The sequence below is a fragment of the Phaethon lepturus genome, unplaced genomic scaffold (assembly GCF_000687285.1).
Source record: "Phaethon lepturus isolate BGI_N335 unplaced genomic scaffold, ASM68728v1 scaffold48717, whole genome shotgun sequence".
In the NCBI taxonomy this organism is placed as follows: Eukaryota; Metazoa; Chordata; class Aves; order Phaethontiformes; family Phaethontidae; genus Phaethon; species Phaethon lepturus.
This window is the reverse complement of record NW_010552086.1, coordinates 3635-23629: the sequence shown is the minus strand read 5'-3', so window position 1 is coordinate 23629 and position 19995 is coordinate 3635. Positions and strand designations below refer to the sequence as shown.

The 19995-nt window shown below is 43.1% G+C and overlaps 1 protein-coding gene across 1 annotated transcript in view; it reads left to right on the top strand.

Annotated features, from left to right (window-relative positions):
- LOC104623893 (anthrax toxin receptor 1-like) overlaps positions 1–19995 on the top strand; it is a gene marked incomplete at both ends in the record, with an annotated part of 51759 nt that overhangs the window by 28590 nt on the left and 3174 nt on the right. Inside the window, one exon of the mRNA XM_010291108.1 lies at positions 12804–12899. Coding sequence (XP_010289410.1) covers positions 12804–12899 — 96 coding nt within the window. The remainder of the gene's footprint in view (positions 1–12803; positions 12900–19995) is intronic.

The window sequence follows — 19995 nt, the reverse complement described above, 5'->3', positions numbered from 1 at the left end:
CCCTTGCAATGAGCAGGCACATGTTCAACTAGAGCAGGTTGCTCAGAGCCCCGTCCAGCCTGACCTGGGATGTTCCCAGGGATGGGGCATCAACCACCTCTCTGGGCAGCCTGGGGCAGTGTTTTACCACCCTCACTGTGAAAAATTTCTTCCTTAGATCTAGTTGAAATCTGCCCTCTTTTAGTTTAAAACCAGTTTACCCCTTGTCCTATTGCTACAGGCCCTGCTAAAACGCCCGTCCCCACCTCTCTCCTCAGCCCCTCTCAGCCCCGGCAGCTGCACTAAGGTCTCCCCAGAGCCTTCTCTGCTCCGGGCTGAGCCCCCCCAGCTCTCCCAGCCTGTCCTCCCAGCAGAGCTGTTCCAGCCCTCGGAGCGTTGCTGGGGCCTCCTCTGGCCCCGCTCCAGCAGGTCCGTGAGTCTCCTGTGCCGAGGGCTCCAGAGCTGGACGCAGCCCTGCAGGGGGGTCTCCCCAGAGTGGGGCAGAGGGGCAGAATCCCCTCCCTCGCCCTGCTGGCCATACTGTTTGGGATGCAACCCAGGACATGATTGGCCTCCTGAGTATGTTAGTTCCTTGGGAATAGTGCCCTTTGTTGTGGTTTGTTACTATCTTGGCTCTTCTGCTGGTTTTGGCAGCTCTGAAGTCTAATGGGAAACCTGGCTGGACAATGCCAGATGCCCTTGAGATGATAAAGTATCAGCGCATATATCTGTCTGTCAGGAGGGGAAAATAAAGGCATGCTGAAAGAGAGACCAGGGTATTGCACCCAGTACTTTGAAGTTATAAAGCAAGGTAATTAACCCAGTTAATCATGTCCCCACAGGTGTTTAGGGGCTGCAGCATACATTCTCACAGATTCCCAAGTGGTGCAGGGCAAGAAGAGGCATGTACTTCAGGGGGGAAGAAACTGGGAGGGCTGTGTCCTGCTCACCCTCGCAGGGTGCCTGCAGCAGCCCTGGAGAGCTGGGCTCAGTAGGCAGGGGCCTGTATGTCAGTAAGGAGCTCTCTGTGGACAAAAAGGGGTTTTGCGTGTTGGAGGAATGCAGTGATTTCCATTTGTCTGACAAAAATGGGCCAGACACAGGAGCTGTTGTGGTTGGACTAAGCATTTGTTTTATTAAATTATGGAATGCAGATGGAACCCTCTAGCTTAGGGCAGAATGATACTGCATGTAAATATCAAGCTTGCTTGTGCCCTCTCTGTGGATGGCCAATACTATTTTTCATTGAAAGGTTTTGCTGACTGCACACCCCAGACTGAGGATTGCTGGCTGGCTTCTGGTAAAGCTGCTAACAGTGGCTGGGTTTATTTCAGAAGCAAGAGGGTAACACTGTGTAAATCAGGGGCTGCAGACAGAAGTTTAATCCTGCTCCCCAATAACTTACGTATTACCCAGTTAACTGAGACAGGGCTGCCTTGAGTATAATTTAGGGTGTTATTTGGCCTGGGCTATGTGACCACTGGCAGCTACCCCAACAGAAGAGCGGAATGGCTGGAATGAGAGTGTTCTTAAGGTTTGGAGACAGCTTGCTGTTTATATGCTTAGCTGGGGGATAAGATGCCAGCATCTCCAGTATGACAAAGCTCAGCTGGCTAGAAGTCTATGATGAATTTGTCTGTTGGCTTTCTTGTCTTGGAGAGTTAGTAATTTATTTCTCTAAAGTTGTTTTTTCAATATCTGTACCTTTCAAATAATGTTTTTCTTTCATTTGAAAGTTCCCTGTGGGGGAAGGAATCCCCCCTACCATACAGAGGGCAATGAGGCTGCATTGTTACTGCATTACCTAAGCAAAAGAGACCAAAACCATGCAGGGACATCCAGGTGACCTCTGCTGCTGGCAGAAGGTGCTAAATGGCACCCTTGAATACTGAAGCCTGCAAGGGCCAGGGACACGTAGGGGCAAGGCATTGCTTCTAAAGAAACATGCTTAAGGCTGTGGCATCACACTGGCCAGGAGAGAAGCTGGGCTTGTTCCCCTGTGTTCTTTTGGACAAGGTAATCGCTTTTCTATAGAATCCAATGTAGATTTAAAACCCTTCCTCTCTCCAACCCTTGGAATCAGCTGTGACTGCTTGGACTGAGGTCTCAGGAGGAGACTACCCTTGAACACATTCTTTAGGAGGTTTGTGGATGTATCCTGGGCACCTGTTTAGCAACTGGGTCCTCCAGTTCTGAGTGTCAAGGAGCTATTTTGGTTATAAATAATGCTTAGTTACCAGAACTCACCACTCTGTTGCTTGACTCAAATTAGACAGGGCCCCCTTTTGAGGGGGCAACACCCCACCACCACCTTCTGCTGATATTCTTACTTGGCTTTTGTACTGCAGTCACACTTATGGATTTGACTTGCTCCAGGTGCTGTGTAACTACAGAAGACAAAGATCCGGCCCGCAGATTGCTGCTAACTCCTTGCAGCAAGGCTGTTTACTTCACATCTTACAAAGTTCTTGCTGTCAGCCAAGCGCACAGCTTTCCAGAGCCTCAGAAAGGCATTGTCCCCTAGGCTGGGCTGGGCTGGGCTGATCTGCTCTGCAGGTAAATTGGGTGCTTTTGTTCCCATTGCAGAGGTCTCTGTGCAGGGTGCAGAGGCCAAAAGTACCCAGTAACTGAATAAAGCTGTCACTGATTACACTAAGGGCTTCAGAAACAATTGGACACACTTAGGTGTGACTTTTCAGTACATGAATGGTATATTTTCACATGCCATTAAAGACTGAAATGTTGTGGCCACTATCAGTTTCCTCTCTTAGCTTTTAATACTAGATTTTTTTTTTTTAATGTGCCTGCATTTACAGAAGAGACATTAAGGCAGAAAATAAAGATTAATGTAACCTCCAGTCCCAGCCGGGAGGTTGACAACTTACATTGCTACAGGTGTTATCGCGTGGTTGCACACGTTCTACCTGTTATCTGACAGACCGTAATGTCTTCATTGGGTGGCAGATAATTAACGATGAGAGTTTAAAAAGTAGTTTCATTCTACTGCTGACGTCAGTGGACCTTTGGTAGCTGAAGGCACCAAGAACTATAGTTTACCCTCTGCTAAACATAAAAAAATCTCATCTTGTGACAGCAATGGTATAAGGCATAGGACTGCAAATGCAATGGGAACTGAGCACCCTTAGCTTCCACTAGTGGCAAGACTTTAAAAAAAAAAAAAAAATTTCTTCTTCCTCAGCTATTAGTCTCAGCATACCACCAATTTCATATGCAAAATTGCCCCACATCAGGCTGTAGTGGTATTATCACATTGTGCATTGCTTTAATTTGCACCTGCTAGTGCCTGGGGAGTGTATGCTGCAGTGGTTTTCCCACTGCTTGAAAAAGAATGAGCAATTAATGACCGGTGGAGTTGGGAAGCTCTTAAAAAGGGATTTACTCCTGTTTATATCAGGAGTTTGAAGAACTGAAAGAGGGAGAAAGTATTAAATGCTGCTTTATGAATGTGTACACATGCAGATGGGCTCAGAGCAGGTTGCACACCAAGCACTGTCAGGAAAGGGAATATGCAATAGAGGAAATAATTTACAAGGCAACATTTAGAGGCAGGAAGTCAGTCCTACGCTGCTGACTGGAGGGCTGCTGCCAAGTTCTTCAGTGCAAAAAGAGAGCATCTCGGAGAGAAGCCAGGATGGGAATTAAAATAAGTCTTTGTTCATTTTCTAAAATGCTCTCAGGAGAGGAAAAACCACTAATGACCTCTTGCACTAGTAACACTCAGACTCAAAACTGGAAAGGAGGTGAAAACTGCAGGGCTGCAGTGACAGTGTAAAACAGGTCTTCCTGGGCAGCTCCCGGTTGGAAGAGCAAGGACTATCACTAGGTGATATTCCTATACTCCCTATATCACCTAGTGAGAAACACATGACGCTTCTTTGCAAAAAAGTGAGACAATGGAGGTACCCATATGTGGGCTGGGAGAACATTTCTGTGGCAGATTATTAGACTTGCCTTAGGCTAGCATTGATTGAAACTCATTTTTATTTGCCATGTCTATCCAGTTCATAATTGGACATCTTTCCAGGTCACACCCTGTTCCTTCAGGAGGAGGGCTAGGGGAATTTACACTTGTAAGAAGGAGGGCCTTTCAGCTGAAAAGGGACATAGTGGGTCAGGGCAGTTTGGGGAAGCAACTGCATTTGGGAGGCATATGCAGTGCCTAAACTGGGCTTGCCTTTGTAAGCCGGGGTCCTATCCAGTGCCAGCAGATACCAGCCCCTCCTTACCTGAGATGCTTGTGCTCCAAAACCACTCTTGGATGGGAAGATGTCACAGTGGTTAAGGACACTGCTGAGCACTTAGCCCTTCCACAGTCCTGGATAGGATTTCAGATTTTGGAAACCAGAGGAGAGCTGCTGGCGAGCAATTGGGCCCAGCTAATCCTTGGCTGTGGAAAAGGGGCTTCTTGAAACGTGTGGAAGTGAACGGATGCAGTGGCTTATTGCAGCTCACAGCAACTTGGGGCAAGAGAAGGTCTTGCGTAGGCAGATCAGAGAACTGGTTGTCTAGTAATGACAAACCGTGGATGGCAACCATTAATAAATGGCTTGGGATGATCGGTGAGGTGACAGGTGGGGAACAGGCCTGCCATTCTGGAAAGAAATAGTCCCTCTGGTCTCACTTTTCCAGTTGCAAGAGTGCAGGAGCCACTGAAGTCAACTAAAAAGGAGAATTCTGTCTCTGAATCTTGACAGGTTTTGCATTTGATAAAAGGAGGTGGGTAGTGGCACAGCTTTACTGCATCTAGGTATCCTGGTTTTCTTCCTGTGGCTGTTTGAAAGACTGAAGGAATTTGCACCTTTGAGTTAAACAATAGTGGATGGATTTGATCTTTAAATATGGAGAAAGGAAGAGTTAGAAAATCAAGAAACCACTGCAGGCTTGTAGTAAAAACTAATGATGCCCTTCATTGAAGGTTTTTTTTTTTTTAATTCAAAAGGAATGTAATTCAGTGCTAAAGTAGATTCTTTTTCAATTGTGATTTTGTTCTGGGCTGCACAATTAAGGCTCTGCTAGTTATCAGTATTCCTAAGTCTCCAGGCAATTAAAGTGCATTCACTATTGTATCAATAGAGGCTTTATAAAACTGCAGAGTAAATTTAATGAGCGCTTTCCTAGGCCCTTGACCTGTGTATTATTAGTTGAGGCATTGCTCTGTGGGAACTCCAGGGCATACGATTTCAGGTTTGTTTCGAAAAGACTTGCTCTTAAATGCTTTATGCTGCAAATATAATAGGCAGTGAATGTTTTTGCTAACATAGGTCACCCTAAGAGTTAAATGTGCAGAGATTTTTTCGTTCTAATATTGCTACATGGGCTGTTTTATAATACCCTTAAGTGCGGTAGGCATATTACAACCAGCATGTTCATATGGTTTGGAAAGTAGGGATTCACAAAAGAGACCAATAAATTGGGGGTGGGGGCAGAATGGAAGTTTTGAAAAGCTTTAATTTGGAACCATCATAATAGTTTGTGGATTTGCAGACTTTTTTCCTGTGACAGTGCTCAAATTAAGTACAAAATATATGCTATCATCTCTGCATGCATGTACACCTCTAACAGTGAAAGCCTATTTAAAATTTAAGTTGAAACAGAGCACTTACTTTGAAACAGTGCGTTTGAAACAAAATCTTTTCTTTTATTGAAATGTTTTTCCATTGAAAATGTGATTTCAATTTAAACTGAATTTCAGAAGGAAACTTATCCCAAACACATCTTGTTGTATGGGTTCAGGTCATGCTGGCATGCTTTTCACCTTGTCAGACTCGTGGCAAGCCGCCTGTAATGGCCTGTGAGGAGCTTCTCCTGTTCAGCTTGAGGGGGGTGGGGGGCATATGTGAGTGTTAGCTCAAGGGAGGTGCTCCTGAAATTTTTTTAAGGGCTGCTTAAATGCTACAAATCTCATCGGCATGCACAGAAGCAAGACATTCCAGAGCTGTAGCATGCTGTTTTCCTTCCTTTCCTGCCTCGCAAAGAAGTAAACCCAAATGAAGCCATAAATGGTTGCTGTTATGAAAAAGTCTAATTCCACAGAATTTTGTCTGCTATTATTCCGGTTGCTATTCACCTCCTGAAATGGATTTAACATACTTCTGATTAAGGACTGCCTTCAGGCACAAATGGAAACCAAAATAACTGCTTAGGTTTCACCTCAAAGGTTTTGTTGTTTAGCTGCAAGTGTTGGGGGACAAAAGGTGGCGGTTACAGAATAGGAGCTCCTCAGTCAAAACAGAAACATCTACCACCAGACATGGGGAGCACTCAAGCTGCTGGCATTATTTCGATGCAAATGTGTGTGCAGATTGAACCTACCACTCAAGAGTCCTCTTTCAGGCCCATGATGTCCCAGCCACAAAGCCAAGGCTTGCATGCTCACCTCCAGGACAAAATCTGAGGCCTGACAAGGTGCTGTGACCTCTGCCTTTAGCTGTAGGGTGTGATTATCAAGATGCTCATCTGTTGTTAGAGTGCTGAAAGCTTGCAGCCAAGAGGCCCTGCTCCTTTGATCTCTGCTGCTTCCGGCAGTGAGGCTGTTTAAATTGTGACACCTGAAGTTTGATGATTAACAGGTAATGGCGTGACTGATAGAGGCCTGAGCAGATGTTCGGTGGCATGAGGTCTTACCGCTATTTTTAGTCTTTAGTTCAGCACAGGTCTCTTGGTGGTGAAATTCAGGGGTCAGGAGCTTTGTATCAGAAACAGTAACAGAATTTGGGGTGTTATACCAAACCAGATGGGATGTCCCAGGTAACTAGAAAACAGAAGAGGAGGCCAAAGGCCTTTGGACCCCAACGCCTCTGAATGGGGAGGTGCCTGTCATGTGAAGACTACTGAATCCCAATACTGATGGAGAGTATATACAATTGAAGAGGGAAAGCTCATCAGTCTGCAGGGTTTTGTCATGTTCTGTTTTTTCATAAACTATCCCACCAGACCCTGTTGTATTTAATGCAGAATCCCAGATGCAGTGCCTTATGGGTGAGGCACTAGCCCAGGACTGGACAAACTTGAATTCCACCATCAGTTCTGCCATATCTGCTTTTCCCAAGTCTGGTTTAGCTGGAAGCTTTTAAGTATTTTTTCTGAAGGAAAAGTTCAGCTTGTTTTAGTAAGAATGAACACAGCAATCAGGGATTAGAGAATTGTTTTCTCTGACCAAAGATCTTTCCTTGTAACAGAGCGAGTACTGGTTACTCCTCCTTCCACCATGTGTTTACCTGCTCTGTTTGGAGTGTGAACTCTTCAGAACAAGGGTTCTCTCTTACCCTGGGTTTATATAGCATGTGGTGAAGTGAGGTTTCACTGATGTTTATACTGGGCTGTAAAGCAAGTAACGTAGGATGCTGGAAAAATCTTTTGTAAGCAGGCTCTTATCTCCTTTCAGCTCTGGAAGGAGGGGAGGGAAACAGGTCGTTGCCAGAGGGGCATCTCACTTCACAGCACAGTAAACATGGAAAAAGGAGCTGAGAACACCTATACAGGGTGACCTAGAGCAGGTGTTTCTTGCTCACGTGCCCTGCTGAGCTTGGCTCCCGCTCAGGCAGCTTCGCATAGATGCCGATCAAAGAGGCTAGCGTTGCAGAGCAGTGCATTCAGTGAGTTTTCATTTCCTTTTAGAAATTAGGCCAGATTGTTTCTGCTATATTAAAAAAAATTCCCTTGTGTGATAAAATAAATGATAGACACCAGTTTCTGTTGCTGTAATGGGAGAGTCCCCCAGAGAGTCAGGCAGAAATGGAGAGTGTTTCCTTCACAATAAAAGCTGTCGGAGTCTCTGGTATGAAAAGGCGTGGTCATCCTTTGTCTTCCCTTCCCCTGTTGACTTAGAAACACTTTTAAATGCCCTTCCTTTCTCTCCAGGGAGAAAACCTCTGTCAGATTTTGGATGCTTATTCAAAACTGTAGTCAAAATTTTCATAAAGCTTTTTAAAAGCACTTCATTTTTTTCCTACTAATACCTCTGAAGGTATTCAGCATGTTATTGCTCTTCCTGCTTGGAAAATATATCAAAAATTTTTTTTTTATTTTTTCCTAATGTACAGACACTGGACTGGGATACAGGAGCCATTCATACCTTCCCTGTCTCTGGAATGACATTAGCCATGTTTCTCCTCTTTGTAAAGCACCTGAGGTTTAGCTGTGAGAAGCGTTATTTAAGTTGTTACTACTGTAGAGTCACTTTGAAGTGAGACGTGGTTATATGGCTGTCTTCACACTGCTGTTCCCAATTGTTGGTAGCAGTACGGCTGTTTCTGCACTCCTAGCCCTGCAGCGGTAACGACGGCAGCTTCCCGGCTTGCGCTGGAGGTGACATCACAGGGCTGCTTGACAACCTTAGGTCCTCTGCTGCAGTTAAGAGCTGGAGAGGCTCCCACAGGCTCTTCTGCACAGTACAGGGGACTGACAGACTGCCCGTAGTCCTGAGAGCAGCTAGCTGATGGGGCGCGTCACTTTTTTGTTTGCTGGAGTAGTAGATTAACCAGAGTATTTAGGCTTCCTACTTTCCAGTGGAGTCTGTAGGAGGTGGGATTAAATCCTTTTACTGAACCCAGCCTTCAAGGCCTACTAAAGCCAAGTGCTTGATGCATGTATTTAGCAGAAGTCCATCCCCCTTAGGCACAGCATGGCATCAGCACATTTAAACACATGCTTAAAGTTAAATCCATTTACTGCCGTGGTAACAAGCATGCACGCTACCCGTCTCCCTCCCCCTATAAATCAACAGTGCATTAATTCGTCAGCCACAGTGCATGAGCGCATTTGTTAGATGCACCTAGTACTTCATTCATCATTCCTGAATGTCAGCAGTCAAAGCTTTTGAGGGTTCATGTGCTTTGGGGTGGTTATTCCAGGTTACCTTTCTGGAACAGCAAATGTATGCTGCAAATGCCAGTGCAGTAAAGTGAGAAACTAGGAAATAAAATCTTAAACAAAAATAAGAAGATTGGAAAAAATAAATCAAACTAAAATAAAACACAACAAAAAATGCCCATCTGGTGCATAGTAGCATTTTTTGGAAAACCCTCAGAAATAAGCTGTAGTTCCATTGAGATGTCAATGAACTGGTTTATGTTTGTTTATATGTTAGAAGCATTGAGGATATCCAAGGTGAAATAGGGGGCTTAAAATCACAGATTCTTTCTTAGCTGTTTCTCTCTGGTTACGTACATGCTTTCAGGGCACACTTTTAGGAGCTTGATCTTAGTCAGCAATCTCAGTAGGCAATAGCAGAAGACTTGCCAGGATGGTCATTTCCTCTGTGGCATGACCGTCACTGGGGTGGGCATCCCCCTTCCCTGACTATTAAAGGAATGTGTATGCACCTAGTTTATACTAACCTTTTTGTTAGCCGAGATCATCCCAGGGACTGCATGCATGGCCTTAGGAGCGTGTTCCTTTGTAGGACAGCAAACACCTAAATGTTTGTGGGTAGGTTTAAGGAAACAGCCCGTGCTGTTTACTGGATCAGGCTTTGTCATCCCTCCCCTCTCTCTCTAGGAGTACCTACGGTCCAAGAGGTGGACCAGGTTTCTGTCTTGTGACAGAAGGATTGCCCCTGTCACACAGTCTCACTTCTCACAGTCTGTTACAGTTCCACAGTAACTTCTGAATGAAAGCATATATATACACACACACATATCCCCCTGTGTATGAGGAAGAGCATCTAATGTGTCCTATTTCAGATTCCTTGATATCTTTATATTTTACAAGATCTTCCAGAAGTTGTTTTCCATTGACCTTCAACTGCCAGCAATACTTGTAGCATTTTCTTGGCCTTGTTTGGACTCTGGTGGGGAAAAGGAGGCTTCAAGGCATAGCTCTGCATGGTAGAGTTTTAACTTGTCAACTGTGTAGCACAGTGAAGGGTCATTTAAAGAGCCTGCTCTTTTTCATATTACTGTTTCTTGATACAATAGCGACGCATTTCAAAACAATGACTCCAGGCATAGTCTAGGTCTTCAAGAGTTGTGAAGAAGCAAGTTGCCAATGTTTTATGCTTAGCGTCCTGACGATACCTTAGCTGTGTGGCTTCTCTTCAGCCGTTAAGGTGTAATGGGGTTTTAGGCTGTTGATCTCTCTATGGGTACAAGCACCGCAGCTTTATCTGAGTGTAAGTAGTGAAGATGAATCCCTATGGGAAAGTAGTACTGATTTCAGATAACCGTTGTGTATTTAGGGGCTAGCCACGATTTGTCTCCATAGATACTTTTTAATGGAAAATTCACTAGTTTAGTGTTAAAATTCTCCTGCTTTGTCTTTAAAATGGAAATGGTTTCCTTGGTCTGAATTGACAGCCTTTATTCAATAAGTGTTAAACACAGCTCATCAAATTATTCTGTGGTTCAGTGTTTCCATGAGCATTTGTATTGTTCTTCCAAATTTTGATTAAAAAAAAAAAGTGGAATGAAAACAGGCATTTCAAATGCTTCAGCCCTTTTTAACCAGCTATAAGACTGGGAGGAGAAAGATTTCAAAATGTCAGTGGAACTTTTGCAAACTATTTTAGCAGGCATATTTTCCTTCTTGCTTATTAATTCAGCTTGGATAAGTGGCAGTTTCTATCGAAGCATAGTTCTAGGTGTATAAAAACCATAGATATCACACAGAATGATAGCTAAATTCTAGAGAAACTGATGAGATAAAGATAAAACAAACGAAAAGCAGAATTCAGGCCACTTTGGATGATTATAGTAGGAATTATAATTGTATAATAACTGGTCTGACTTGCTAGGGTTTCCTCAAAGCCTAGCTTACAGCAGTGACAGCACAGTTAGAGCAGATGAAGATAGGATTTGCAGTTCCTGATTAAGGGTCTCAGTCTGACACTTTGCAGCTATGGCTGGGCCCAGAAAATTCAGTTCATATTTGTCTGGAATATTTTGACGTTTGTCCAAATACAAGAAAAGGAATTAATCCAACCAGAATTTTTCTTATAAGGGGCTGTTGGTGTTCTGTTGAAGAGGGCTTGTTCCTGCAGACTTGCCAGGCAACACTGGCTTCAGTGAGAGGCATTACCTGAGTGAGAAATGTAAGATTTGGCAAGTCAAAACCTTTTAAGTGCTCCGTACTGTTTTGCTGCGGTGATACACAGAATACTAGCTGGCCACATCAGCTGCCTTGCAGAGAAACAGATGTGTTAGGGTAATGTAAATTGGTATTTACAGATTGTCTTGGGGAAAAAAAAAAGGAAAAATAAATTCTGTTTTAAAAAAAAATAATCCCAGAACAAAACAGTTAAAAGGACACTTTGTTTTGTATTTTTGCTAACCAATTTTAGAGTATTCTTAATGACAAAATATTTGTTTTAATGTAGGGGCAAAAGGGGCAGACAACAATTAGACATAAAAAGCCGTATTTCTTCTACTATTTCATGGCAGAAAAGAGTCAGGTTCACTTTTTCTAAAGTGTTAAATATCGGCAGATTCCATTTTGCAGATGATGGATGTGACTTTATGCTGTATGTCTAGAGGGAACAGCACCAAACGTACAGCACCGTCTTCTCAAATGAGCATTCATTTTGTGTTGGGGTCCGAGTTCCATTTCCAGAGATGTCTTGGATGAATTATTCTCCTGTATGGACTACTTCTCTTATTTTTTTTCCAAGTGTCAAAGATCAGGTTTTCTTGATCCAAGATCTCCAGAAATTCCTTCTACATCAGAAGAGAGTTTGGAAAATGCTCTCAACCTGATTGATTGGGGTTTTTTTTCCATTACTCTTCCCGTGATGGTATGATGGGAGTTTATCTGGCCATTGAATTACAGTGACTTAAGGAGGCACACAATTTTCCCATCCTACAGGTCATTCTGCTCTTGAACGTGTCCTTAATCTGGCATTGTGATCTTGACACTTGGGTGGGGTTTTTTAGATGTCTGGCGCTCATATCAATAACATCTCAAACACGCTTAAGTCAGAACTGCCTGCTTGCTTATCTCAGAATAGGATGACATTGGGGAGCAGTGGTATAGGGAAGTTGGCAGGCCTCAGGAAGCCAAGAAAATCTGGTTTGGGTTAAATCTAAGCAACAAGAAATGATGCACATTCGGTTTTGATTGCTATATTGAGCTGGCTTGTGCAGCAGTTTGCACTGTTAATCGATATCAGAGAATTGTAGATGCCTTTTTAAATGGGGGAATTATCCCAGTTAGAGAGGATGTTCTAGAGTTAATGGCTTCTGATGTGGAAAAAGCCTGTGTATTGTTGCGATGGTGTGCATGTTCAAATCTCCTTGAAAAGCTCATGGCAGAACTACCCTGACTTGGCACTGCTAAGAAGAGCAGGATGACCCGAGTCATGGGCCCACAGAGATTTTGCTTTAAGTTTTCTGTTTGGAGTAAACTGTAATTCTAACATCACTTTCAAGTTTATACTGCAAGAGGGGAAGAGAGTTGCAAAGAAAGGAGAATGCTTAAACTGTAATGAAACATTGTGTTGTGAGCTCTTTTTTTACACATTTTTTTCAATCTTCACAATACTCTGGGGAATATTACCTTAATTTTCATCTGGAGTGAAATAAGTATTTTACATAATTGTGAGGTTTAGAAAATCGAGGCAAAACCTATAACTCTCTGGGAAGGGAACTAGAGGTCTACAGCCTCTTTGCAGTGCAGGGGGTGGGGGGTGGGTGCCACATTTGGATGTAGGAGGTGGGAGGAAAACTACATTTTGTCTGAAACGTGCATGGAGTATGGCAATGGCCTTTGGGACATGTACTTGCCTGGGAGTAGGATGCTCAGGTGAGGTACCGTGGAGAGAGGAGTTTTGTATTAGTGGTGCTCACACGCTCTCTGTGTTTCTCTTCCAGTCAGATGGGACGATCCTGGCTATCGCTTTGTTGATCCTCTTCCTCCTGCTGGCGTTGGTTCTTCTCTGGTGGTTCTGGCCTCTTTGCTGCACAGTGGTAAGTGATAGAAATTGTTAGCACAAAACAGCAATTCAGTGTTGCCTGAATGTAAGAAATGAGTGGGAAGGAGGCAAAGTTTTCCAGTAAGAAAGAACACAGGACCGGTCATTGAACAAGACAGCATTTCTTCCATTGCTGGCACTGTTTTGTGCTTGTATTTCATCTGCCTGACCTTTGGATTATACCCATGAAATAGCAATGTTGCTAATATACAGATCTTGTCAGAAGCCTTTTAGTCTTATTTATTGTTGACAAAATGGAAACAGTTTGCAGAAATTTATTAGTTGCCATGCCTTTTTAGGAAGGAATGGCTTTTCTGGTTTTTCTGACTCCTGTGTCAGTATCTCAGTGCTGGAGGGCTCCTGTAGAAGGACAAGCATGCTAAACCCTGGCTGAAGTCCTTGTTCTGCCTCAGATACAAGGAAAAGACATATCAAAGTGTGCAAATTTTTGCAAGATTAACTTTTTTTCCTGGCTCACCATGTCTGAGAAGCACTTTGAAATATCCAAATGACAGTTTCAGTAGAAGTATGATTATGCTTCACTGAGCATTATCTTTCCTCTCTGCTTTTTCACAAAATGTTCTGCAGAGTTAAAAAGCACAGTCACAGAGTTAATAATAAAAAAAAGGCAGACAGAAATAGGGAGAAAGTAGAGGCCAAGGGAGGCAAGAAGGAAACCACAGGACTTTGGACAAGCTTTTCTCTCACACATGACCCTGCTGTTTGTCTGCAAGGACCTGTCATACCCCTGTACATCTCTGCATACCTCTGTACATCTCTGCTGATCATCACCTAAGGCTGCCTTTTCCAATGAAGATCAGGGCAAAGGCTGGTTATTGTGGAACATATAATACAGCGAAGCTCTGCTCTTGCTTTGGGTCTTATTTGTGCTGCAAATATAGAACAAAAATTAGGGATGGACATATGTCAGCAGAATTGGAGTCCGGTTTTGGAGGCTGGCTGCGTGTAATGTTTCAGATACTTCTTTTAAGACTGCCCAAACTGGCTTCAGTTTTCTGATTTTAAATCACTTACCCAGTTCTGTAAATTTGCACCATGTTATACCAAATCGGTGCTGAGAGCTTTGGAGCCACAAACTGCAGGAGCAGTCACATTTGAGGATGAGTCTTTGTGTTGAGATGTATTTCTCTATCCAGAGCAAGGATGGGAATCTCACAAGAAGAATCTTAGTTGTCTATTTCTGTTTCTGGGTGGAAATGCGAAGGGGTAAAATGCTTCTTTTCCCAGTAGCTGAGCGCCTCTGTCCTGAGATGAAAACCAGAAGGGAAAAATTATTTATTTTGACTTTTCAGAACAATAAAAAAAGAGTTCTAAAAATGGACAAAAGATTAGCAGTGTGGTAGGTTGCTCGGAGTTATTTGTCTAAACTAGATGGCACATTCCCAGAGAAGTTTGGCCAGCTTCTTTGTTGGCACATCTGCTTAGAAGTCAATGGAGATGTGCCCTATACAGACGTTTACAGTGGGATTTGGTGGAGAATTGAGGTGATAGAGAGGAAAGGCTCTAAGTGATGCTGCCACTTTAAGGTTCTGTTACAGGCGAAAGATGAAGCTCATAGGAAAAGGGCATAAATAAAAGGAGCAGGGCATGGAGTAAAGGGAATATAGAGCTGTGTGTTGCGAGGGTAGTATGGGTCTGCTGCAGTGGAATGATGTGAGGATAGTGGTCATATAACAGTGTTCTTGAAGTGTGAGAAATACAGTCCGGATAAGCAAAGTAAGTGCAGCAGAGATAGGGAATCTCTTGTCCACATGAAGCTTTATAAGCTTAATATTTTTCAGATTTGAATTCTGTACTTAAAAAATTTGTTGGAGATAAAAGCTTTTCCTCACCCTCTCCCCTCCTTTACCTCCCACATTCCGTCTTAGCAAGGTCTTCAAGTGGGGACTATCTCACTGATACTTTTCAAATGTAAGTCAAACACATCCCTCTGCTTGCTGGAAAGATTTTAATTCAAGAGCCTGTATGAAATCTCTTCCATCTCTCCGGGATGGCAGTCTGGTATATTTGGCATTGCAACAACAACTAAGATACCTCCTCACTGTGTGTTACTTACCCAAAGATTCTGTAAAATTAAAGACAAATCTGCAGAGGAATACCCAGCCTGTTTGGCTTAGGGTAGGGAGAAAGAGAACAGAGCAGTGCTTATTTACTAGTTTGGTAATGGCATTAAGGAATGCAGTGTTGTCAGAAGCACAGAGTGAATTAAGGGCAGAGGAACTGGCTTGCACAACAGACAAGAGAGGCAGGCAAGCAATAACCTCTAATAATCAAACCGCAGACCCAGAGACACTGCTGTGGATTCAAGCCCAGGGACGTTTCAGAGATAATTGTGTTTGTGTCCAGGGGAAAAAGAAAAAACACAACAAACTTTTTTTCTTATGAAGTATAAATTTGTTTCTGAGTGACAGGCACATTTCTAAACTCTGAAATTCCTCTTGGCATGCTTTTTAATTAAATAGGAATCATTATTATCCAGCAGTTCTTCAGGAAAGACACCAAGCCAGCTTCATCCCTGGAGTAAATGGACTGAAGTCAATAGACTTACTCTGGAGATTTTTCTGGAACCCAGTATCTTCTTGGCATGCACCCATAAAGAAGTGCTGTTTCCAAGTGTATCCAAGTTTATTGGTCTCAGAAGTATTCTGGGATGAAGTCTGGAATTTACCACTCACTTTACAGTAGATGCAGTTGTTGCTTAGTGGATCAGAACAACAATAAGGTCTTTGCTGTCCCTGATACCAGCACAGACAAAATTTCCCTTGATATCTGCGGGGGGATATTACAAAAGCATGGGAGCCAAGTGCTAACCTTTCAAAAGGTTTCAAGGATGTTTATTCAACAGCAGCGGAAAACAAAGAGAGAGAATTCTGCTAAGCTGACATCCCCAACACTACACACATTAGAAGAATGATGGCAAATACAAAGACATCTATAACAGGATGACCCCGCTTTTCCTGAGCAGAGCATATCTGCAAAACAGCAGATGCCAGATCCTGGCCTCGTTGATGTTAGTGGGCATTTTGCTGCTTTCTTCCCGTTCCCCCACTTCCCTGAACAGAGCGTAATCTCAAGGAATTTGCGCAATCATGGTAGTAACGGTGTGTGCAAGAGGCTATTTAAGTGCCCAAGGGTGAAATTGTTCTGGATAGGAGGCCAACATCAGGCTTAGGTTTAATATTGATGTAAACCAAATAGATTTTAATGTAGATGTAAGCCAAATAGATAATAAGCCTCCAAAACTCTCTTAAGGAGGATTTTGCAGGCACATTGTTAGAGCGGCTTAAAAATGGAGCTGGTTAAAGTGTCTTGGATGCATAGTGAAGGCATAATTAATACAATAGTTGGAAGGCTTGTCTGTGCTGGGAGAGTTTCCCTGTGCCAATACGCAGCACCACACTGAGCAAGTGTCTCCCATAGACCTGTAAAATTGGCAGGCTGAGGGAGTTGTGTTTGGGCCATGCTTTGCACCTGAACAGGATCTTCATGAAAGATTAGACCTGGCATAGCTGCAGTGGTGGCTACGGTCAGCCTGCCTCAAGCCTTGGGCTGAATCTTAGCTAGGGCAGTCCAGGGGATAAAATGCAGAGGATATGAGTGGAAATATCTCCCAAGGCAGCTGAGACTCTGAGACTCAAAGCATTTCCCCACATGCTTGTACATCACATCTCTTTACAGTTTTATGAGGTACACATGAGTCTTTGCCTCCCCTATGCATCCATACAGTGTGGCCTGAGGGGGAGGGCATAAGAAGCTGGTCTGTTAATTGCCCACTTAGAATATATACACCATCTCACTCCTTTTTACACTGCAGCTTTTTTAAATGCTGGGGTGTGGCTAGCATATAAATGAGGTGTTGGTGTTTAAGTGTCTAACACAGTTTTAACTTTAAAGCTGCTTTCTGGAAGGAAGCATGGAAGAACCCAGCAATTTGTTTGGCGCTCAGTCTATACTGCAGCTGACCAGAAGTTTTGGAAACAAATGACTGGATGGAGAAAATACAGAAAATATATATTAAAACCACATGAAAATCATGGCTAAACTGGAGGAAGAGGAGGGGAGGAAATGCATAGACTCTACAGCAACCCTGAAGAGTCATAAAATTACATGGTGCAGGTTGGCTTGACGGAGATTACTTACAAGGGTCCACGTATTCTGATTCCTACCCGCTCGCATGTGCATGAGGCACAGTTTTTCTGCAGTTGTTATGATTTTGGGAGAAGAAAGTGCGGGGTCATGAATCATCTGAAACACTACTGAGGCAAACCAAGAGAAAGAGACGCAAACGTGCAGGCAGAAATTGCTTGTGGACTCTGCAGTCCCTGCCTTCGGTTCGGATCTGAGCTGTTGAGGCAAGCATCCACCTAGTATAATGTGGTACAGTTTCACTGAATTTATTGGAGCTTAATGTAGCATGTAACATCCAAGCACTGAATCCATGCATGCTGCCACAAATGAGTGTCTTCATTTACAACACAGTCAAATCAAAAACATTTGCAGGTAGTGCTGTTATTGTAGGTTTAAAGTAGTGTAAGTAGTGGAACCTGACTTTGCAATTGCTGTGCACAAAGGGCAGCAGGAGGCTAAAGGCAGTCGTCTTAATCACCCAGAGTACCCACAACAGTTCACGGTTCCTCTCAGCCTCCTGTCAGTCAGATCAGGATGGATTAGATATGGATATAAAGCTCTACAACTGGACATCTTTAAACAGGCTAGCATGAATCCTGGAAATAACGTAGCAGGGGCATTTTGCCTGGACTAATACCATCAGTCCTACAGCAGCCCAGGTAGAGAAGTGGGCTAATAGAACAGTGTGTGTGCCAGGCACTCAACTAGGGTGCTTTAACGTGCTGCTGTAATGTGTCCTTACCAAAAAGTTAAAGCCCAATTCTCCAAAGTGTCCATCAGATGGGGTGTCCAAACTGAAAGATCTTCATTGAGTTACCTTTTTGGAAAGTACTAAGTGTTGCCCTCTGGATGTTATGAAGTTAGCCATTTGCCTTTAGATGATATGCCTAGACTTCAGATTCCCAAACCATTTTACTTTCTATGCATTTCTTTAAGGCCAGATCCAAAGGCCATTTATATTAATCTTGACCAGCTGCAGCACCCTTTGCTCCAGACCACAACAGATTCTTAACACAGAGGAGGCACTGTTGTTCTTCGCCCCAGCCCTGCATGGGATGTAATTAACTCAATAAAAATTACTTCCTCTGTTTTTTCTCTGGCCGCCTCTCGCCTCTTCCAAAGAAAGTTGACTCAGCCCAGCCAAGGAGAAATAGGTCTTTAGGACATAGTCTTACTTAACCAGAAAATTCACTAGCCATTGGTGAATGAGAGCAAGGGCTTATGCATGTAGCTGAAAGTAGCTATGATGTTTTTCTTTAGTCCAGAAAATGAAATTCATTTATATAGTTTTCCAAAGAAAGTGGGTCAGACACTTGGAGCAAACCCCACTGATTCTGGCCTTGTTTATCACTGTGTAAGTGAAATAGCCTAGGAAAAGAAATGCAGATGCTACTTTTTTTTTCATGCATTCCCTGGAGAACTTCATGTCAGCCCCATTCAGTTGCAAACTGTACCAGAGTTAATGAAATGGAGGGCTTTTTTTTTCCTGCATGATGTCATGTCTTTCATAAGTGGATGGTTTTGACATGTGCTATGATCCGTATTGAATGTGGTTTGTGCACATTAGCTTGAAGTCTTAGGTGTGAAACAGCCTTGTCTTTGAGTTTCATTGAGTTAAAATTGAGATTTCTGGATCTGCTCCTGGGCTGACAAGAAAAAGGATGAGTTTGCTTTCCTGTTAGACTTCATTTATTTCTTGACTAGTATGTCTTGGAAGAAGAATGTACTGTATTGCAGATAAAGAAATAGGGACAAGCTCCTGCTTGTATTAGAAGTTTTGAAGTGTAGACCAAATCTCCAAGGATTTAATGAGTACTTGGAAGACACTGCAGATATGAAACAAATAAAAAGGAAATGTTCCTTTACCGAACTCATAACTAAACTATGAAACTCTGTCACAGGACTTAGAGGAGATCAAAACTGTAAATATGTAAGACGGGTAGGAAGGTGGATCAGATGGGCCATAGTTAATTCTGTTAAAAAAACACTGCTTATTAGGGTAACAAAACCACATATTCTGTATTTTCCAGAAGAGTGAAGGACAAAAACTCTGCTCAGTTAACTGCATGCTCCCTTCCCAAATTTTAGTCCTAATTAGAGGCAAAAAGTCCTTTATTTCTCATTTTCTACTCTTTTCTTGTGTAGCCCTCATTTTAAATGATGATCTGTTTCATCTTAAAGCAGGTACACTTCACTGACAAGGAACACGTTGCCCCAGTTTGTCATACAAAACTCCAGGGAGAATTACTGAGTATGTGTTTGCTGGACACTGTAAACTGGTGGAGTTTTCTGGTCTCCCAAGATGGAAAACATCCTAGACACATTGCTGGAATATGCAAAATTTGGATTCAGCATGTGCTCTTTTATGCCTGAATGGCTACAGAAATTTCAGGGCAAGAGAAAACCAGTCCTCTCCAATGCTTTTAAACTTCTAGGAGGTGACTAAGAGCATTCCTCTGCTTTTACACTGGGTTATTCATCAGAAACAGCTGCTTCTCCATGCATCTGTGACATCAGGGTGGGTCATTTAACAGAGACCTGTATCTGTCACGTGCATGCAGAATTACTTTACTGTCCTGAATTTTCACAGCTAAGTGTGTAGAAGTGCTGACAACTACTCTTGAATTTCCTTCCTCTGCCAAGAAAAGCCAATGGCCACCTCTCCATCCCGCAGGCCTTTACTGCTTGAAAACAAAAGGCAGCATTGTAAGGTTTTTATAGTACAGCGATGATGTAGAAACCCTCAGGTAATCTTCACCTAGCGAGCAAGTATGGTTGCTGAACAATCATATTTTTCTTCTTTCAAACACAGGGACAGGAGATACAGTTGCAGCAGCAATCACAGAAATGGTTTGGGGTTATCAAAACAATTGCAGCACATATGAACAAACACTTCAGCCTTGCCAAGCTAAACTAGCCTAAGCATTTGGCTTGGCCAAGCA